Source organism: Buteo buteo, chromosome 6, assembly GCF_964188355.1.
Source record: "Buteo buteo chromosome 6, bButBut1.hap1.1, whole genome shotgun sequence".
NCBI classification, from domain to species: Eukaryota; Metazoa; Chordata; class Aves; order Accipitriformes; family Accipitridae; genus Buteo; species Buteo buteo.
Genome location: NC_134176.1, coordinates 24,580,309 through 24,603,066, shown reverse-complemented (window position 1 = coordinate 24,603,066; position 22,758 = coordinate 24,580,309). Strand labels below are relative to the sequence as shown.

Genomic DNA, 22,758 nt, shown 5'->3' with positions numbered 1-22,758 from the left:
ACCTTCAAGTGTTAGCTTTAGTGCTTTTTATATTTACTTTTAGGTAATGAATAAGATATTCAATACTTTTGCATCGAATATGGATCTGTATGGTGCATTAGAAATGCCTCTTTTCAGTAATGATACCACACTGACTACTACTTTTTGAGATTTATCAGCTGAGGACTTATCTATCTATCTAATATTATGTCCTGTTTTTATTGTATGCTGTTAATTTAAGTAGAGCTGTCTTCTGGTATTCAGTCAAATGCCTTAAAAAATGTTTCATCTGTGCCTTAACTATTGTCATTCAAATGATATCAGGTTTATTTGACAGAAACTCCTTTTACACAGGAAGGTCTAATGACATTAAGTATTGTATTCCTATCCTTTAATGTTTTTATTAAGCATCTTGGATAGAAGCTGTTGTGCTGTTTCCTCCAGGGTTGATGTTTCCTGCAGGCTAAACCCTTCTACAGTTACACATCTTGTCCTCTTTGGCTTTTTAAAACACTCACACAACATTATCATTCTTTTATTCTTCTGTTATCTTTCTGTTATTCCAAGATTAAAAATAAACATCAGTGGATCAGAAGTCTCCTCATTCAGCTCTTTTAAGACTTTGGAGCAAGTGACCCAGGTCTGTGAAATTAAACATAAAGCATATTTATTCCTGGTAACTGATCAACATCCTCTTTTGTTCCCATGGATTGCAAAATACTGTGTCATCCTCGTGTGGTATAAGCACTTATGTTCTTCGTGTATTTATATCTGACAGAGAAAAAATGTTTGTTGCATACTTTATAAATTTTATAAGCTGAACCTTTTGATGGACTTCTGTATCAAGATATAACCTTTCTTTTTTAAACTACTAATGCATCCTATCATGATTTAAAGACTTTATTGGTTAATTAGATCACTAGGAAACATTGCACATTACTTCCAGACTGAATAGTTGTGATTTGGCTAGCCACCATATATGATTATGCTTTTGTCTCCTACATTAAAGCAGACCTCCTCTGTCAGAGAACTTCTCCCTATGCAGATTCCTGTAGCATGTAGATTTGGATCAGCTTGTAACCTTTGGGTGAAGCAAGTGGAATTCATTGGATAGCTCACACAGCATAGTGTAAGACTGAGACTTGTAGTAAGACTGTGGTACTTTTCTGTGCTGTTTGAAGTTTTTTAATATCTTTTTAAAAGCATAGGCAAGATAGGCCACAGTATTATTATATGGTTTCACTAATACTATATACTCTGTACTTTCTTGATATTTTCCTACTTAGACACTGAAGAATCACATTAGCCCTCTTAGCAACTGCTTTACAAAGGCATTTCATGTTCAATTGGTTATGCACCAAGACACACGTGCTCTTTTTGTAGTCACGGTTTGCAAGGCTTAGATACAGTTCCCATTGTGTGAGAATTACTTATAGTCTTTGATCCTAAATCTATAATCTAGCACTGGGCTGGACTGAAATGAGAATGTGTCTGTCCCTATATGTATGTCAAAGTGATAAGCAAACTGAATTTTAGATATTTTCTTGTCCTTTTCCAGAATCACCCTTAGGTGTCCAGACTGCTTTCCAGTATCTGGAATTCACTCAGTGGTTGTACTTCAGCCATGCTAGGAGTGAAACTTTAGGCAGTAGCCTTTTCCCCAGTGTGCTGCCTCAGTCTGTCTCTCGCTGGCACATGGGAAGCTTTATTAATAACACTTCTATAAAATTAGAAGCAAGGCTTAAGGCAAAATATGCCTGTTTGCATATTTCCTCTTACTGCCCTTAATTTTTTTCATGGAACGGATCATAGGACATTGGAATCAACCTCCAGTCCTAAGTTTTTGGAAAGTGATACAGGATGATCCTTACGCTTCTCTGTGTCAGAGGACTCCCTTCAACTGCTGCTTGCTGCCTCCTCGCTTCCCTGACCGCACCAGTGTCTCCAACGTGTAATAATCAATAGTAACTGTAATAATAGTAATAATAATGTAATAGTAATGTTCCATTACTGGCATAGATTTTATGTTCAGCTTGGAAAAATGAAACTTGTATTTAGAAGGCAGTGACTATGCCTCTTATACCTCTTACAGGAACACGCAAGCAAACTTTGCAGGTGTGATTAACACACGGGGGTTTATTCTCTTGCTTCGAGCTAATTTAAGTGTTTAACTTTCTGTGGTATAATACTTCCACACAAGCAAGGAAGAATGTGGCAAGAAGCTGATGATCTGCCTTTAAGAGGCATGTTAGCCTAGGTAGGACAAAACTAGTTGGTAGCACAGTGCAGAAACAGCAGTTTGGGACTTTTGGCTTCTCTGTGGCTTTGTGAGGGACTAACAGGGTCTTGGACAGATGTTTGCAACCCATCTTTCCTTTTGGAAGCTCTTGGGAAATAGTTCTTACCCTTAGTAATACCTGTTCATAGACCCACATGCAAACGATGGATTTGCAGTGAGAGGTGTCAGGCTTGTGGGTGCCAGAATAGTATGAGATACTTGCACTTTCCAGGACAAAGGAATTGTATTGTAAAACCATATAGACCCTATTGACAGAGTGACTGTGGAGTTAGGGAAATAATTTGTCTGTTTTGGTTAATATTTATATTGCTTCCAAAGCAAAATGGAGGAGTGTGGGGTAGCTGAAGAATGCAGCCCTTTCAAAGTGTAGTGCTCTAGAGAAGAAAGAGGAAAAGAGCACAGTACAGTATAGAAAACAGCAGCACTTTCAGTGTGCCGTAATCATCATCACTAACCCTCTCCTTTTGAGTGCCTTATGTATGAAGGACCCAAGCCAAGCAGAACAATTCCTGCCTGGGAATGGCAAGACACAGTGATGTTGGTGCACATCGTGGGCTGAACATACATTCTCTAGCAATGTACTTTTCAGCATCTGCCTCTATATTCTGTACACTGGGCTTTGTGTGCAGTCATTGTGATTTGTTTTGTTTTTTCTTCCTTGTTTGCCTCTTCAAAGTAGTAGAACAGTCAGAGCTGACTTTGGGTTATTTGGGCTTGGAACAGGACTGCAGGCAAGATCATGCCCAACCCAGGATAACTTATATCAGCAATACTCCACTTAGATGCCCCCGCTGTAATTTTCTTTGCTTCCTCCCTTGTCTGTGCTCCTTTCAGGTTTGACCATGCTGAGGTGACAGAAAAAGAAATGCATGAAGGAGCATTCTTAGCTCCTGCTAAGTCCCGTTCAGCACACAGTCCAATGTCAAGTACAGCAAAGTTAGTTTCATCTTCTGAACTGAAATCTCACTTCTAGGTACAGTGGAGGGTGTGGATATGCAAAGGCTGAATTTGCAGTCACAAGGATTCTGGTATAATCTCACCTCCACCAGTCTTTTCTCTAGGAAATGCTAACTCCATCCTTGTGTAGAGTGTTTCATAAAAAAGATACACTCTTGCTTTCTGAGCTACCTTTGGGGTAAGAGAAGGATAGCAGTTACCAGAATGACAAGCAGTTTGTTGGCAGCATGCCTGCATAAGAACATATGCGTGCGGGGATCCACATGCAGACGGTGTGCATTCTTCTAATGCTAATCATAAGCACATTTAATTTTACTGTCCTGGAAAAACACGTGTATTGCATAAGAATCACAGGTGGAGAGATGAGTACATGTGTATGCATGTATGTACATATAGTAGTGTGCGTACAGGTACTATTTTCAGATGTGTATAAACCCGTACATATGCCCTTAGTAGGTACCAATGCAGAGACCCACTGTTCAAATCTATATGGGTATGTAAATATATATACCTTCTTATTCATGTATGCATGGTATTTGGATATGTTTATGTAAATGCAAATATACATAGGCACGTATTAGCAAACAAATGTAGCATGTAAGTTGATTACATGTCCAGACATCAGCAACCAGTCCTGTACTGAGGAATACATATGTGTCCTTGCTTCCAGGATTTTTTTAAAATTTTGTGACTATGTCAGCCATTTCCTCTTATTCCCCTCTTTTTTCCTTCAGCGGCCAATACAACACGCTGTCAAGCTTTCTTGGTATATTAGAAAAAGAATGCTGACTGATTTCTATGTATTTTGTGATTTTGGACAGCGCTTGCTCTATGCAAGGAGAATAAAACTGCCATAGAAGAGAAACACTTGGTTCTTTAAGAGTGCCATATAGATGAAACAATCATTTCTACCATTTTGGTCAATGCAGTCTGGGTAATAACAAGAGCAGAGCCCCTTTCTCAACCCCCTCCTCCAAAGAAGGTGACTCCAGAAATGGAAGTTCACTGTGTTCTGAGACTGTTTGCCGCTGCCACAGTAGTGTCTCCGGTGCTCAGTAAAGGTATGGAAAAGTTGTTGGGACTTGAATGACAAAAGTGGATGGGCAGCTCAGTTAACCAGAAAGGATTAAAAGATTTAAATGGAGAATTTTGGCCAAACAACTGCTAAGGCAGATTTTGTTTTCTGCCTGTTAGTGTTTGAACAATGTAAGTTCTATAGCTCTGCTTAAGACGTGCTATAGATCTTTATTAAGCAGTAAGATAGTACTAAGCAAAACAGAAAATATAAGATAGTATTGTAAATTGGGCTTGTATCAAATAAGCTTTCTTAGATGTGAGATCAGTCTCCCTTATATGTAAAAACAAGCTGCACACAGAGGAGATGAGAACCATGTGCCTGGATGCATTAAAATGGCATTATAGAAAAAGTAAACAAAATGAGGGAAAAGTTTATTGCCATTTCATATTCACATTATTGAATTCCAAAGCCGAAAGAGGTTAGTAGATTATTTACACTGATCTTTGTCACCAAAACATTTCCTCCAGCTATTCCTTAGTCACAGGATAGTAATTAGGAAGAAGAGACATTCTTTCTGACCATCTATTGACTTGCTGTATGAATTGGCCAAGAATATTCAGTTCCCTCTGTTTTGCTTTATCTTTCTATAAATTGGGGATAGCGGCCCTAATGGGGGAGTGGGAGATAATACAATGGGTTAATGTCAAGACACTAATGTTCACAGAGTAAGTTAAAATGTTCTGCAGGAATTTCCTATGGAAAGTGTTTCTACAATGGAGAGATGTGTTTTTTCCAGCTCCCCTTTGCAGAAAAGCCTGTTCCCCCCCCCCCCCCTTTTTTTTTTTTTTTAGAAAGGAAAAAAACCTAGTGATAGACTCACTCCAGAGACAAAACAGCATCGAGAGCTCTCTGTGTTTTGCAGACTCAGGCCCAGTGTGCCAGGAACCAGCTAATCAGCTGCCTCTTTTGTCTGGCACTCGGTGCTGACTCCAGCCCTGACCTCTCTCCTTCCAGAAGAGCTCTCCCCGCTCCTGATTGCAGCCCCCCACCTACTCTGAGAAGGAAGTGTAATCTGGTGCTGAATGGGGTGCTTAGGCCCTCATCTGCCTCCCATTTCTGCTTCTCATTTCAGTGCTTCCACTGGAAAATGTCATGCTTTTTGCTTTTGTTTCTTTCTCCTTTCGTGTGCTTTCCTTAATGCTCTCTTACTGCGGGGCAGCGTTCTGGCTGTGCTGACTGCTTCCCCCTCCCCTCTTATGCCCCAGGAGCTGCTGGACTTACACTTCATGCACACAGCTTCCAGATCAAAGCAAGGGATGAAGGTGAGGTTTTACCAACAGCCCCAGTGGGCTCTGGCAGCAGCACTGGGCTCTTCGCACTGTTTTAATACTATTTCCCAAGAAACCTGTAAAGACGGTGGGGGCTAGGAAAGCAGTTTTGTCGGTAAAGGTTTCTCTGGAGGCCAGGTGAGACCATATGAGCAGGCGAGGGGGAGCCGTCCCATTCCCAGCCTCCCTTTAGTGGTCTCAGACAGTGTTGCACTGTGCACTAAAGCTGTGGCTGGTGCAGCTGGGTGGCTTCTGAATGAATGGATGGACTATACTTTTTGGCATCGTGGTAACTGGGACTCGGTCCCAAACAGAAGATAGATTTTTTTTTTTTTTTTTTAAAAAGTGAGGTTTTTTCCCGTCTTCCTTTTGTTAGTGCTGGAAGCTGTAGAGCTGGAGGTCACAGCTGAGAGAGTTTTTAGATACGTTTAGAGGAAAGATGTGGAAGATCTTCTCATTCTTTTTCTAGCATCAAGGTGGGGTTATAAGATGACAGTATTTTTCTCTTGATGTCTCTTGTAGGTAGGGAATTGATTACATTCCTTGCCCTGTCCAGCAGATACTCAAGCAAATATTTAGCTCATCACCTCCCTGTTTTCACACAACATAAGGCCCAGTGCAGATAAATGTTTGGGAAATCCTACCTGTGGAGGGTTTGAACTTTGTTCCATGCCTTGGAATTTGAACAGAGGTGAGTAAAGAGATCTGGAGAGATGCCCAGGTTGGCAGGTTTTTGCACAGGGCAACAAGAGAGGTGTTAAAAGTTTAGAAACCCATAGTATTTCAGTCTAGATGTATGGAGAGAGGTCTTCCTCCCCAGTCTATCTAGACCTGTGTAGCGCACCATGACAGATGGTGTCAGCCATGGGGTAGTGCCATCCTGCCGATGGCACTTCTTCAGCAGACCTGGAGTGTCTTTGCTCCTTCACAGGAGGAGAGGCTAGCTGAAGGCATGCCTCTTACTTTGGCTGCCATTGCAGATGGAAGGAGATGCCAGTGCCACTGCTACCTTTGTACTAAGGCTGAGGGAGGAAGACATGTGATGGGATGCAGCTCCCCCAGCTGCTGTCATCTGGCTACAAACAGTGACACCATCCTGCTACAGTCACCACTTTACATTTGTGGACTAAGTTTACACAATACTAAATCCAATAAATACTTCCTCTGTTGCTCTAATTGCATTGTTATTTGAGCAGTGCTCAGTTTTAAGCATGTGCTCTCCCATATGTAATGGTGAATTTTTTTTATTTTTTTTTTTTTGCTGGACAAGTGACAAAACCATAGAAAAAGCCGCTGTGGTTGGCACAATTTGCCTAGCGCATTGGAAGCCTAGGCAGTGAGACTAATGCTTGACTGGCATATGGAGAGTGAACTACCTTCTTGTACCTGCCAGGGGCATTCTTGAGAAGCACGCTCAAGGCATATTGGCTGGGGAAGATAGGTAGTTGAGAAAAACTGCATACCTGCAAGTGAGCAATATCTATTCAGTATTTTCACAGAAGACTTTAAACATTGGTGTTCTCATTAAAACACATTTTACCACTGAAATTAAAAGCTGAGTGAAATGAAGAGTTTCTGTCCCAAAGGAGGTTCCTCCAGCCCACATTTGTTTTCATTGCGGCTGGTAAGGTTGTTTTTTTTTAAAAATGGAAATCCTTCAAAACTTCAGAATTGAATTCATATGTAACATTCTGATATTCCCTGAATCAAATTATTTCATATTAATTGTTGCGCTGACCCCAAATATTCTGGAGACAGTTTAACAAGAACTGTATTTTCCTATCCAGGGCAGTTCCATGTGGCAGCTGTCCTGTAGGGCCCTTGTGTCCCATTCTCCTATAGGGGTCAGAGTATTTCATCAAGCTGCTTTGTGCCAAAACCAGTCACATGTCTCTTCGGATGTCAGGTGGACACTGACATTGCTTCATGTGAAAGTATTTCCCTAGAGAGGGCAGCCCAGAGGTAAAAATGGAGACCGCTATTGAAAGTAAACCCAATGCCTGGAAAATACTGTTTTATGTTGTGTTAAGTTCATACAAAAGCTTTTCTATTAAGTTTGATGAAACTAAACATGCCATTTTGAATTGCAATGGCTTGAAGTGAAGCATTTCGCTGCTAATTCTGTTAGGAAAATGGAATTCTGTGTTAGAAAGCCACCCCGATGGAAGCATTCACCCAGCCATACTAAGCAGATCTGTTTCCTGAGATAGGTCTTTTGTACTTGCACAACCTTAGGTGGATTTGAAATACAATGAGATCACTAAGTGGAGTGTTATTTGCTAAGTCATTGTATGATACAGTTGTCAGTGTCTTGTGTAATAAGGTTACAGATGATCAATGGGGCCATCCTAAAATAATTTCTCTCTGCCTTTCAGATGGAATCCTTCAGACACTTGACAGTAATCATTTCCTCACATACTCATCACTGAACCAAGCTAGACAGATTTAGCTTGTGCTAGCTAGACAAATCTGAGATTTCAGGATGCATTTGGGAGGAGCAGAGCATTCTGTAACTGGTGAATGTCTATATAAGCTCAATACAGAACTGAATGTAATTGAAGTCAACTACTGCATGCTGGTAAATAAGGTTCTGTGATGATGATTTCTTTATTTTCTTCTTTTTTTTTTAACTCTAAAAAAGCTTTCAAACCTTCATTAGCTAGGAAGTTCATTTGTAAATTTAAGCTCTTCAAATTTGTGAGATATCAGAATTGTGTTAATATAAGGTCTGTTCTTCCTTTTGGTGCATTTAACACTATGAAAGTCTTTAGCTACACAGTAATTTCCCCTTTCTCATGTCCTGCCCCCCACAACACAGAATCATATAAAATAAAACTGGAATGGACCATGAGATGTTATTTAATCCTTTCTGCTTCCACTGTCCAAAACAAAATCAATGACATCTATGTGAGTCTTGACAGCAATTTGTTTAACCTGTAATTAAAGGTCTCCAGTGATGGTTGCTCCTCAGGCAATCTCTTCCAGTGCTTCACTGTTCTTAAATTAAAATAGCTTTTCCTAACATAAATTCTAACACTTTCTTGCTGTAATTTTTGCCCATTATTTCTTGTCCTTTTCAGCACAGATACAAAGAACAGATTGTTCCTTTCTGCTTGTAGCAGCCATTTTATATTTGAACACTGTTATAACGTCTCCTTGCAGTTTTCTGTATGTTAAAAAGAAGCAATACTTTCAATCTTTCTTCTATTTTCTAGACCTCTAGTTATTCTCATTGCTTTCCTCAGGACTCTTTCCAACAGTCCCACTCCTTTCCTGAAGTGCAATTCTCCAAGCTGGACATGATCTCCAGCAGAGTACAGCACTGTCTCCTCCTATGTCTCCATACATTCCAGGATGCTTCATTCAATCCACCCAATGAATGACTTTCGGTGTGTAACAATTAAGAGTTTCTTTCTTCTGCCTTTTTTTACCTCTGCACTATACAGGCTCAGTGTAGAACATAGAATTTCCTCATTATTGTATAAGCATGAATATTTGTAAAATACTGAAATATCTCCTCTATGCCCTTCTTCTATCCAGAGACATGCCCAAGGTACAAGTTGCTTTTCATGGCTAGCATGAGGTATGCCTGAGTCTATGGCCTGTAGCACAAGTAAGGAGCATCATAGCTGGCTGTCCTGTTTTTGCTGTCCTGCAGCTTTTATTTTTCTCTGTTACTAGGCCAAATGGAGGTTGAATAGAACATGCAGCAAGAGGGAAGTTCAAATCTGTGCACCTGAATCCCCAGTGAAATGCCTTAAATGCTTTGCCATGACACAAAGGTGAACTCTGCTACTGTCAAATATCAGTCCGTTACTTTTTCACCTAAATGTTAACAAGTTTCAGCTAATTTTTAGGAACAGACTGAGAAATCTAAGTCTAATGTCTCAGAACATTTCTTCTAGCTTTAGCAGTGAAGACAAAATCCCTCCTTGTCTTCACTTAAAGCTTTTGGCTAATGAGCACTTCTGCAAAACCAATTCCATGACCTCAAGTTGGCCACCATGATGTGAGGAATATACTTTTGAGGATATTGAGTTTAGGTGGCTTTCTCACCATTGCTTGGAAAATCTGTGGAAAAGTGATATTTTAAGAAATCCAGAAATGATACCTTCTTTCTTGTGATCACTTTCTTCACTTATTGCAGAACTTGAAGTTTCTGTAGCAAGGAAAGAAGAGGACTTGACGCTTCCATTGCAAAAGAGCATTCGTCCTCAAATCATAGTCCTTGCTACCACCAATTCTTAATCTTACTGCTGCCTATGCTGTGCCTTTTCAGTAGCTGAGGAAACAACTTTAGTCTTTGAGGCTAATATAGAATCCTTCAGGAGCATTTCTCTTGCAACTATAAAGGCTTCTTCCCCCTCTATACATTGTCATGACTTTTTTCACAAATAAATATATATAATTTCCAATGTTCCCATCATGTTTGTCTCAAGATGCAGTTGTGGGGCTGCTGTTCCCTTTGAAATCAAGATATTCTTCAACAAAGACCAAATGAATTAGCAGTCAGTGTATACCAGCATAGAGGATGCAGAAATCCACCCATGTGATAAAATAAATTCTGTCCTTATTGCTACCCATTAAAAGGAAGGAATCCAAGAAGTAGGTCAGTTCACAACTTTGCTATTCTGTAGTTTGAATGCTGCAATGCAACACCAAGAATAAGTCAGGCTGTAGAGCATTTGACGTTTCAGTTGCTTAGCAATATTCATAGTTAATTCAAGAAGCAGCAGGCTCAGTATATGCAAAAAACATATTGTACAGATCTAGACACATATTAGAACTTCAATAATTAGCTGTAAAGCAACTTTTTTCCCCCTAAAGCTTGGAATCTCTCTCATTCATATATTTGGTTGGTTCTAAGGCAAAAATTTCTTAGATCTTATTCCAAAAAGGCATAGAAAGAAATGTTTGGTCTTTATCTTGGTATATTCCAAGGTGAAAGATAAGGCAGCAAGATGGACCTTGATCTGCCTTAATCTGTTTAAGCTTGCTCTGGATACCCTGTGAATGATTTGGATTGGTGTTAACTCTGCAGTAACTGTGAACACACTCCAATGTCCTGAATTCTCATGAGAAACAGGGGCTTATTTTTTGGCTTAAAGGATAGTTGTGACCACAATGAACTACCGGGTCCTCCATCCTCAGTGCCTCTTAAGGAAACATTCTTATTAGACCAGTTGAAGAAATTCCACCCTACCTTTTTCAGCCCTTTTTTACTGGCACCTTGAATCTCTTTTCTTTCTCTTTCTTTATATCCTACTTCAGGGAGTGCTTCTCTGTATCTTCCTCTAAGTCTTCGGAAACTAAATCAATCTCTTTTCTGGAGTTTTCCATAAAACTTGAAGTTATTCAGAACCTATAATTGATTTGTAAGATGGAAAAAATTTTGTAGGGAAGCTTGAAATAGTTGTCCCTTATTGTTTAAGCGTTCTAGTCACCTTATTCCTGTTTTCAGCTGAGTAAACATATGTTCTTTGTTAAACATAATTCAGATGAAACGTAGGATCGCATTACTTTAGTCAACATAGCACAAATCATATTTGAGTCTTATTTGTTTGGTTTCAGTTACTTATCATCAATGTTCGATGTATTGTTTTTCATGACATAAATTAACTCATTCAGTGTGGTGAATGGTGAATGTGTTTCTTGATTACCTGAATACAGTTGTTATCCCACTGAACCATCAAATTTGTTTAGACCAGGTATGCACAGTCCATATACAGTTCTTTAAATAAGTATAGCAGCTTTAGTTACCCATCACTGAAGCCTTGGATCACTGCACACATTGTCTTTCTCAAACACAAAGTAAAGCTCTGTTAGCTGGTGTGTTTGTTTCTACTTGCTGGTTGAGGCAGGCTAGAAACACATGGTTCTGGTAAACCAGCGGATAAACTGTAATTTATTAAGCTGCAGGAACTTGTCTGGGTCAGTGCAGGTGCCTTTAAGGAAATCTTAGGCTCTAGGCTGAATGTCTCACAGGTAGTCTTTCTGAGGAGTGATATGGGCAGTTGGTGAAGGAGGGCAGCCTGTGACAGAGAAAAGCAATTGGTGATACACAGGATGCAGTAGGTAAAAAAACTTGGTTGAACGTCAGAGGTGCTCTTCCTTGCTAGCTAAACTTACACAGCCTTCAGCTTATTGCCCTTTTTCATGGTGGTTCATGATGGTCATTTTCTAATTTGCCAGGCTATCAATGGCCGTTCCCCTTTGGAGCATGCTTGTGTCCAGCCTGTACCGAAAATCATGTTTCTTGCTTAATAGCACCAACTTGGAGAGGAATTTTTATATTGGCTACTGGCCAAGTCTAGCATACCATTTTTCCTCACTCTTGTTGCTCCCTCTCTATCCGCATCTTCACTTGATTGCAGAGAGACGCTTTTCATCATTGTGAAAAGCCATCTGATTAGAGCTCTCATTAACCCACAAGTGAAGCTTCTTATAAGTTTAGCTGGAGAAATTCCTTGAATGCTTCAGAATTGCAAAGTTACCATTTTTAAGAAACCTCAAAACTAGATTGCTGATTTGTTTTAGCTCAGCTTAAAACAAACTCATCTTTCTCAGCAGATTTAAAGAAAACGCAATTTACTGTATATCTTTTTATCCCTCAAAATGTCTCAGATGTCATGGAATTCTACTGCTCATTGTCAGAGACTATGTGTATCTGGACTATCCTGTTCCTGACCATCCATCTGTACTTATCCAATTCATGAAACAAAGGCGTTGAACAGTCAAAATATTCCTCTGTTAAAGTGTGTTTAGAAGCAGTCCTCATGGAAAAGGAAAAAACACTTTTTTCATTGTTCTAATTTCATTTTTGGAATATAAAGCAATTTTAAGATTAGAAGCATGAAGGTTACTTTTCAAATGCTCTGTGCATAGCTTTTGCTAGTAATTTTCTTCCCCTTTCTCTTTTCTACCTTCCTTCCCAGAATAACTGTAAAGTAGATGTGTATGTCTGTACCAGGAATCATTTCCTTGACTCCCTTAGGCCTCTTGACCTTCTCTGATACACATATCAGACACGAGATGAACTCAAGCTTGTCTGTTTAAACAGGCAAGATCAGCTTTGTTCAGAAAGCCATCTGATAAAAATGGACAAATTTATGGGCACTGCTTTCGTTGCTTTGCTTACTTCTAAGCTGTTATGGAAGCCATGTCCCAGAGTGGCACCAGAAGACTATGTCCTAGTGAGGGACAGCTCTCTGAGTCAGTCATGGCCTCATTTGGAGTTAGAGAGGTGTGGGTTTCAATCAGTAGTTTGGTATATCCTGAAAAGCCCGCAAGTTAGTTCAGAGATTGCTGGCAAAATGAGACTACAAGGTAGGAAGTGTTACACAGATAATAGGTTCTACTGCTGGCATACAGCTTCCTCAGTGAAACATGGAAACGTTTCTTCTCTGGCTTGCAGCAGGTGACTCCCTAAGAAACTATTTCTTGAAGCTCATATATTTAGAGCTATAGAATCAAGTTTTTTGTCCTAGACTTTTTACTTACCTTCCTTTGTAAAGGTAGGTTGCAAGGTAGGATCACAAACATATAAAAAAGCCTCACTGAAAGAACTAGTGGCAAATCAGACCAGAATTGACACAAGCATCTTCTCTTTTACCAGGCATTTTTAACATTTGGGAAGGATGTGTTTCATCTGTCCTGGAAAACTGCACTGAAGCATCTGTTGATTTCATTAAAACACAAAGTTTCATAGGTTATGAGGCCAGAAAGCCATTATGATAATCTAGGCTGATTTGCTATATAATTAATTCCTGTCTCACTATGTCTTTTAGAGAAGACAAGATACTATTTTAATTTAAAGTTTGCCAGTAGCAGAGAACACACCATAACCTGTAGTAAATTATTTCAATAGCAAATTACTCTCATGTAAAAATAAGTCATAGTATTTTAAAATGTGAATTTCTCTAACTTCAGTTTCTAGCCCCTGGATCCCATTATTCCTCTGTCACATGGACTGAAGAGCCCTCTATTGCCAAATTCCATTTTCTGCACAGATACTCATAGATTGTAATCGAATCACCCTTTAACCTCTACTTATTAAACAGACTGAATTTGAGTGTTCTTCACTATGGGACACGCAGTCCAGTCATTTAATTATATTCCCTTTTTTCATTCTTGAAACTTTGGTTTAAAAATTGAACTGCAGGTATCAGAAGCTGCCTTAGCGTTTCATTTCCCAAGCCAGAGATGCTGTTGTCTCTCTATTCCTGCTCAGGATTCACTTTGGGTTTACACCCAAGAATTATTTTTATCGTTTTGTTTATAGTGCTGAGAGTTCTGATGCACCTGAGTACATCAAGATCTTGATGCCCAAATGTTACTGTCAATGACACCTTAAAGTCAGTTGCGTGAACACTTGTACTTTTTCCTTAAATACAGGTGCTTTTTAAATTTCTCAAGGTAGGTTGTGGGTGTGAGGTTTTTTTTAAGAAAATGATGTAGAACAACAAACACTTGAATAATAGAGATTCAGATTTGGGTGGATCTGTTTCTTTGAAAAGATTGAATTCAGAACTCTTGTATCTATTCAACACCATTTCTCTCTCTTCCCCAAGTCTTCCTTTGTGCTTGCTTTCTTGGTCCTTTCTTTCAAACTTGCTCTCAGATCCTACATTGTTAGTGACTTTCTGAGTTACAACTAAATCCATGTAATTTTCTCTAGATCCTTTGAAAGTCTCTGTCTCAAGGATTCTCCAGCTGTGGTACTGGTATGACTAATGAAATACGAGGCAGTCTGCAGCAAACCTCAAATAAACCCAAAGACAGACCCGCTGTGTTTCCCCAGAAGAGATGGGAATTGTTAGTCAAGTATCAAATACGTGAAAGGGGGAGATGTAACCTTTATGTGGCTTAGCTGAGAGTTGGAAGCTGATTATGTGTATATGATCATATTCCTTCTACCAGCTACCTGCAGAGGTTTCTGAAAGCTGAGTCATGGCTAGATACAGCCTAGCACCAGCCATCAATCATATGTTGGGTATTCTGCTCCCTTTCTGCTCCTATCGTATGTGGAAGGGCTGGGTGAAGATACAGTTTAGAGGAGTGTTGGTTTGAGCAACTGTTAGTAGGCAGTTCTCCTATGTTAGGGTCATTAAAGTCACAGTTCATTCAGGCCTGGCATTCTCTTGCCCACAAAAGCAACTCCATACTGGGGTGAAACCAAAAATGCAGCATTGCACCAAAGTCGTACCAGTCAGGGAGTCCTGTATGTATGTGCTGGCAGAAGGACTCTGTCCACAGGACCCCATTTCCAACTACCCTCTTTCCCAGGCTGTCCCTGCGGTGGGACAAGGATTAGACTGTACACAACCTACTATACATGTAGATTCTTTAAGAACAGGAGAAAAGCCCTAGTGGGCCTGAAGAACAGTCAATCCATTTACCCAGTATTCTGCCTCCTGTAGTGGCGGGTGCAAGTGCCATTTAGGGAGAGCGTGTGAGCATGGCTACTATCAGTGGTGTGTGCATTCCTCTTACGCTCCCACAGCATCTACTGCTTTTGGATTAGGATTATTAGAAGGTCCATCTCTTCCCTTTCCCTTTAATATCCATTTGTGGACTTGCTGTCCGTTTATCTTTCTGGTTCTTTTTGAGCCTGCAGATGCTGCCTGCTTCCATGACCTCCTGTGGCAGCAAGTTTCAGAGGTTCACTACCCACTGTGTAAATAAGTACTTCTAAAAATCCATTTTAAACTGATATCCTACAAGTTTCAGTAAGTGCCTCTAGTTCTATGATTGCCAGATTTGGTAAAGAGCAGTTCTACATTAACCTTCTCCATCTTTTGTAAACCTCAACCATATTTTTTCTCAATCCTCTCCAAATATAAGAGTCCTGGCCTTTTTTGGCTACCCTCATGAAGCATCCTGCTCCATCCTCTTAATTGTTCTATTTATTTTCCTCTGTACCTTCAGCTCCTCTGTTTCCTTGAGATGCAGAGACAAGACTGCATGCAGTGCTTAGAACTAGTGTCTGGCTGAGGTGCACCTACCTCATTGCCTGGCAAGAGGGGGAGGCTCTAATGCACAGCCTTGCTGAGTCACTGGAAGGAGGTGTATGGTCTGTCTAGCAAGAGCATTTGACATGGTTAATCCATAGAATGAAACTACTACAGTCCCACAAATTGAAAATATAGTTTATTCCTGTTGTGGATATTAACAGACTAGATGTTTTTGAAATCTGTGCGAGGGCAGAGTGCTTTATTGGGAAATGGAGCAAAACACCCTATTGTGGGTCAATACTGTCCTCTGCTGGGAGGAACTACAGCTTTGTGCCATGACGCCAAATGGGAATTGACAGCTGGCTTCTCCTTTCACTCTCATGTAGGGTATTTTGCCTTTGTAACAGGAAAATCTGATGCTGTGCTGACTGTGCTGGGGAAATTCTCCTTTAATGCTTAGTGAAAGCTGGAAATTCTTTGCTTGCTACAAATGTGTTGAATGTGATTTCATTTATTTTTCATCCTGAGGTCACCTACTCTGGAAGCTTATCCCTCATTCTGTCTCTCGTTTGCCTTTTAATACTGCTGCATGCTCATTTCTGACCTTCCTTTCCTATTTGTAGAATTAACTATGCATATCTCCTTTCTCTTCTCTTTTCATAGCAATTTCCTGGCAATGCATCCTCATAGCATTTTGAAAGCAGAAATCAAATGTGTGTGTACATATATGCTATATGTAATAGACACAAAGTATTTTAAAGTAATAACTCCTTAGAAGAAATCAGAGTCCTCAGTAGTGTTGCAGAATATGAATTCAATCAAATTTGCGCTAGTTGCAGAAATGCTTTTGCTTGTTGTATGTGCCAGCCCTGGGTTTAGGAAGCACAAAAGGCAGTTGAGAGAAAGTATAGTTTACAAACATTTTAGTTTTGTGCCTTCTCCAGTTCCTGCTTCTGTGAGAATGACATGGGGCAGAGAGGAGTCCTCTTCGCAAGGCATTAATTCCGTACCTATGAGAAAGAGAAGGGCAGGAGGTCTGGACTCCTGAGCAAGCCAGGTGTGCTCAGGAGTGCTTGCCTGTTTGGGACTCTTGGCTAATTTCTATCCATGTAGCAACACGGAGGCCAGAGTTCTGGTCCTTAACCCAGAGAGAGTAAGAGTCCAGGCACTGAATACGTACAGGCTTTTATGTGTTAGCACAGAGTGCGTAGGTTTCTTGAGGCGAGGGTAAGCTATGCAGATACCTCCATAGCAAGTTTGTGCCTGTAGTGATCTAAGATTTCTTGGTCAGAGAAATTTTAAGTCTTTGTTTTTTCCTGTAGCTCTTTAGGAGCCACAGGGCAATCACCAACAGTTCACAGCAACTTGCTTAAATTCTTTTGTATCTCTCTCCTAGTAGTTAAGTGGGCTTATAGAAATAAGAGAGAAATGACAGTGGTGGTACAGAGTTCCCTGCTGTGGCTAGCAGAGATGGACATGGAGGTTACACTTTGTTATGTATTTTGTGTGGGATTTATGCAAATATAACAGCATGATACCAGACACACACTGTATTTTATGTACAAAAGCTTTTACAGCAGAGTGGGCCTGTGGTAGAGTTAATTGTTCTCACTGTCCTTCAGTTAAATGTTCTTTTCTGCCTGCTTATCTGATCTATAGTCATCGAAAAGTACCCATTGCTGTCACTTCTATACACACTGCTGGTTGTGCTCTCTCCCTCTGTCATCGTGTCAGACTCTTGCATGGTCTCCTTTCTGCTCCCCACTGCCTTTTGGGAGAAGTTTATCTCCCATGGCTGAAAGTAATTGGGGTATTTGTATTGTATGCAGGATTGATGTATGATATTTTTCCTTGTGTCTGGCAGGTTGTTTATAAGAATAACGACATTCGTCTGGAGCTGTCTCGCTTGGCACGGATTGGTGATACTAAGATGAAGATCTACGGGGAAGTGAAATTCATATGTGAGAATGTGGCTACACTGGATCCCATCAGCTTTGAGACACCTGAGGCCTATATTAGTCTGCCTAAATGGAATACCAAAAGGATGGGCTCCATCTCATTTGATTTCCGAACCACTGAACCCAATGGACTGATCCTTTTCACCCATGGCAAGCCTCAGGAGAGGAAAGACGTCAGGAGCCAGAAAAATACAAAGGTAGACTTCTTTGCAGTTGAGCTACTAGACGGGAACCTCTACTTGCTGCTGGACATGGGCTCTGGAACCATTAAAGTCAAGGCAACCCAGAAGAAAGCCAATGATGGAGAGTGGTATCATGTGGATATTCAACGAGATGGAAGATCAGGTAGAGTGATATCTTCTTCTTAAGTAGATTTACCTCTCAGATCCAGACCTAGGGCTGTGTATTAATTCTCAGAACCTTCAAAACATGTTAGGTATGAGTCACCTACTTAGAAAAACTTAGTGTTACTCCAGTGATGTTTATCCAGCAAAGCAAAGATGTGAATGGCTAGGTTTTTATTAAATATTTAGTGTGAACTTTGGATAGCACATCATAGAGGCAGTCTGTTAATATTTTATTCATAATCTTCAGATATTCTGGACCTATCTTGGCAATTTTATACATAATTATAGTGATGACTTCTTTGTAGGCCACAGTAAGTTTTAAAATCCTTCAGAACCATTGTTATTTTGTTGTTGGTTTGAGAAATTCTCACTGATCTACTTTGGGTTTCTGTTCAAAAAGAAACTTAGCAGAAACCAAATGAAAACTTATTGCTGTGACCTAATATTACCATCTTTTTCTGGATCTTGTGTCTTTAAAGAGGAAGGGTTTGGGTTCTTGTCATGAAGAAAATAGAAGTTATGGGCACAACCAGTGACAAAATTATGGCAACAAATCAACATTTCATCCTATTCTGTTTCCTTTAGTATCTTGGAGCTTTCAGCTAGGTTTCTTTACGCTCTCTTGGATGCCAAATTCTAGTCTTAATATCTGAGTCAGCATTCAGTGGATGTTCCTTTTTTTCCTTGCAGCTTCTCATTTTCAAAAATGTGTTTTAATTTATTTCTAATAATATACCTACCATGCAATTACCAAGCAGTATTTTGTTTGTTTCTAGTGCTGGATATCAAGCTGACATACTCATGATGTGCACTGAAATTGTGTAAGGAAACAAAATCATCAAATACTGTAACATCATCTTGAGAATATGTGAACAATTGTACTTGAATTCTTCCTGAGCCGTTGGGATCTCAAAGCCTGGCTGTATATCCCTTCAAAGGGAATTTTGCTTACATTTGCAAGTGGATTTGGGATTTGTCTGGTGATCTCCAGATGATAGCTTTAGGTCCCTAATTTTATGTTTCCAGTTGCTGAATGCCATCAGTAGAGAGAATGCAGTGCTAGAATTTGCTTCCCTTGAGTTTTTAAAAGAGCTGACTTGTAGATACCATGCAAAGCCTAGCTGTTTGAACAGGTCTTTGCCTGAAGCTAGTTTTTTCTTTGATGATGTGAGAAGTTTCTTTATATTTGGCATGGTGCTCTACTAGGACTTAGTATGTGTGGTTATATATTGCTATCTCCTGAAGACATTAATAGGAACATTTTATAAAGGAAGCCATAAATAAATAAATGGACCTTTGATTTCTTTAGAATTGCTAAAATTTAATTAACTTCCAACGATAAACTCAATTAGTGGCATTCAGTACTGGCTTCAGTTTTGCTTGCTCACTTGGGGACTATGTGGTCCCTGGAGAGATAGCTGCAGAAGGAGAAGAAACAGAAATGATACTAAGCTCTCTGCTAAGAAAGTTTGTAAAAACCTAGGAAGAGGGACACACATTTGTTTGGACTAGAAGAGTATGACAGACGGCATTGCTACTTGGTGGATAAGACTGTAGGACTGACTTGTTTGTCGTCTGGCAGGGAGGTTTGTGATGTTCTGGACACTGATTAGAGATAACATTTTGAAGTAAAAGCACTTTGCTCAACAAGAACGAACACATTTGTATGTTCTTGTCTTTTCTCTATCTTTTTTTTTTTCCCCCTTTTTTTCTTAATTGTATTTTCTGCTGACGAGTACTGGGTTAATGGTCCTAGTGACTGATGTCTGTTCTCCCCAGAAAACCAGGATACTGGTATTGATTTCTTCACACCATACCTTTAGCAAGCATCACACACTTTTATCCAGTGACACTTTTGGTAGGTGTGAGAAGGAAGTTCAGGATCTCTCCTTGTTTAGTCCTTGGCTTTTCTCCCAATAGGGACCAGAGAATAGTTACACCTTGGAGATTTTTATTTTTTTTAAATGTGGATGCTTGTCATCTAGAAACTGAACTGAAATAATGAACTTAACTCAATGTAGGCTACAAAACAGCCATTTGGGTTTAATGAGCTAGTGACCTAGAGGTTCTGATTCTCATTACTAAAGCAACCAGGCCTTTATTAGGTGTCATCTCTCTCCTTCTGCTTCCCATTTCTTTAAAAGTCCAAAAGTTCAGGTTCGCTGAGCTTAGTAAAATAACCTAAAAATCCAAATACTTCCTACTGCAATGTACTAAGGCAGGAGCACAAATGCTGGGGAAGCATGGCAGTCGTGCTCAAATAACCTCTGGCATCTCTAGTCGCCTTAGGCTTTGTGTATGCTTTGGTCTGTGTTGGCTGCCAAAGCAACAAAAACTGTTTTTTCTCTCTACGCTGACAGAAGCTGACAGTGTGGACGTGGACACCTAGCTTCCTGTAACCTTTCTGTCCTTGGGGAAAGCTCCTACAAAGCGTCCACAAAACCTGTCACGGTTTCTAGCTGGGGAACAGTGAGCATGTTACACAAGACAATGTTTTCGGCTGGTCATTGGCTACAAAACACCCACTCAGACACTAAAAATCTTACTGGAAGGTTTGGTCTATGGTTGCATCAGTGCACTCCTTTGTATTACCAGCTCTGCCCTCAGTAACTGGGGTCTTTTGGTCTGTTTGTTCTTTAGCCCTGCACGAAGTGCCTAAGGGACTGGAAAGGAGATGCTTAGATGCTTCTGATTTCTCAAGATGGGATTTGATGTACCTAAACAGAGTTGAAAACATGGGATGTGACTGCTCCTTCCGAGGGTCAATTCAGAATTTCTCCATCTCAGCAGCTTGGTCTTAAAAGTGCTGTGCATCTGAGCTAGTACCATCTCCTTACAGGAATAGTTGCAGGGTACAAAAAACTGGCAGAAAGTTTAGGCTGCTGTGTAGCCTATTTCCTTTCATCATCTCATGCTCTCTCTCCAGGTTTTACACTTCTCCTTGGTATCCAGTATTCCAGTATTTCTTATCTTTTTTTTGTTTGTTTGTTTGTTTGTTTGTTTGTTTTGGTTTTTTTTTTTTTTTTTACCTTTGTGGATTTTACAGGTAGTGGTTGTTTTCTCCATATTAGCAGCTGTCTGGAGCTCAGCCCTCCAGTATTTTGGTTTGTTCTAGTCTTTTGAGTAATATGTACTCCACATGCTGCTTTTGAGGAGTAACAGCAGAGATGCTGGAAGGGGGGCTGTGATCCTGTGGCTCTGTGGCATGCTGCCTTTATGACTGTAGGTGTATTGTCACATCTTCTATTTTCTTACTTAGTAAAAGGGAGAATGTCTGCTGTGCTGCAGGTTGTTTTTACAAAATGATTCATCAAATAACTGTGGTTCTCTTTGAGCCTTTAATTTGTAACGCCTCTGTTGCTTCTGGCACTCTGCTACCTCTGACATTATTCCTAGATTATTACTGAACATCACACACATGAAATACCTTGTGCCTGTGTCATACAAGCTGTTCTCTAAGAAGACATCTATTACAACTAAAGAAAAAGCATGTGTACACGGCTGCACTTTCTCACAGAGACACAGACGAGAGCTAGCTATTAACTAAACTCTCCCACCTTATCGTAGGGGTGTATGATAAAAATGCGATGATGTGGAATTAATCTTAAAGCTTGGATAGTTGTCTCTGAGGACAGACTATCTTAATGACAAGGCAGTTGGATGCGATGATTTATAGCTAGGGAGGGTGAATTGATGATTTTTAGCTGAGTGTCTTGTGGGCAGATGTCCCTATCATGAAAGCTGCTGAATGCTCTTCTGAAGAGTACACTGCTCTGGGATGTGAGACCTGTGTTTTGTTCCCTGTTTTTCTTTGGATGCACGGTCTGACCTTAAATAAGTCACTTCATTTCTTTGTAGCTGTTTCATGTGTTCTGATTGTATTTCTGTATTATATGTTCTGATTATTTTATGTGCTTGGACAATTTCTTGAAATATATGGGAATGGCCTCAGTGCAGTATGCCACATCTTGCTTGGAGCATATGGAAGCTACTACAATTTTAATACTAACTGTTCTTCAGAGATAACCTTTATCTTTCTCTACCTCAGTTTTCCTGTTTGTAAAATGGAAGTTAGAATACTTAACTTTCTTTGTAAAACCATGGAATAATTTCTTTTGGAACAAACTTCTGGAAATTTCTAGTCAAAACTCTGCTGAAATCTAGGCTTTCTTCAGGGTTGTGTCCATTTGTGTTTTGAACGCCTGCAGGATGGTGATTCCACAACCTCTCTGATGTTTCCATTCCCATGTTTGACCACTCTCATGGTCAAAAATGTTCCTTTCTATGGAGTTGGAGTTTCCTTTGCTGCAACCTGTGATCAGTGTCTCTCGTCACTGCAAGTGCACACTGGTGACTCATATTCAAATTGTTGTCTGCCATATCTTCAGGTCCTTTTCTGCAGAGTTGCTCCTTAGCCAGCTGGTCTCCAGCCTGTACTTATGTGTGAGGTTGTCCTGCTCCAGGTGTAGGACTTTGTATTTATTGTTGTTGATTTACATCAGACATTTCTATCAGTCCTTTGCTCCACCTTGTAAAGGTCACTGTGAATGGTAGCCCTGTGCTTCTTCCAACGCATCAACCATTCTCCCCAATTTGATGTCATCTACAAACTTGATGAGGGTCTATTTAGTTCCATCATAAAGGTCCAGCTTTGGAGGTACTGATGAAGTGTTTTCTGGAAGGGCTATGTAGTGTGAATTAATACGCTTTTACTTATCTTTTTTCTCTCCAGTTCTGATACCATCAAACTCCTGTATGTTTTCAGTAAGTCTTTGCTTTGCTGGATGAATACCGTTGAATAATGCTCAGTTTTTATATGTTATTATTTAGCCATTGCATTGTTATGCTTGTGACCTTATAATGCAAGTTGGGATACAGACACGTGGAAATGTTTATGGCCTCTGGTTCAAGAGGAGAGG

The 22,758-nt window shown here is 40.0% G+C and overlaps 1 protein-coding gene across 21 annotated transcripts in view; it reads left to right on the top strand.

Moving 5' to 3' along the window:
• Positions 1–22,758, top strand: part of NRXN3 (neurexin 3) — a 1,032,385-nt gene that overhangs the window by 302,781 nt on the left and 706,846 nt on the right. For all 21 annotated transcript variants that reach the window (XR_012650705.1, XM_075030063.1, XM_075030061.1 and 18 more), the window contains one exon: positions 17,399–17,837. Coding sequence is in view for 20 of the 21 variants with exons in the window: in XM_075030063.1 (XP_074886164.1) it covers positions 17,399–17,837 (439 nt within the window). In the remaining variant the exon portion in view is untranslated. The remainder of the gene's footprint in view (positions 1–17,398; positions 17,838–22,758) is intronic.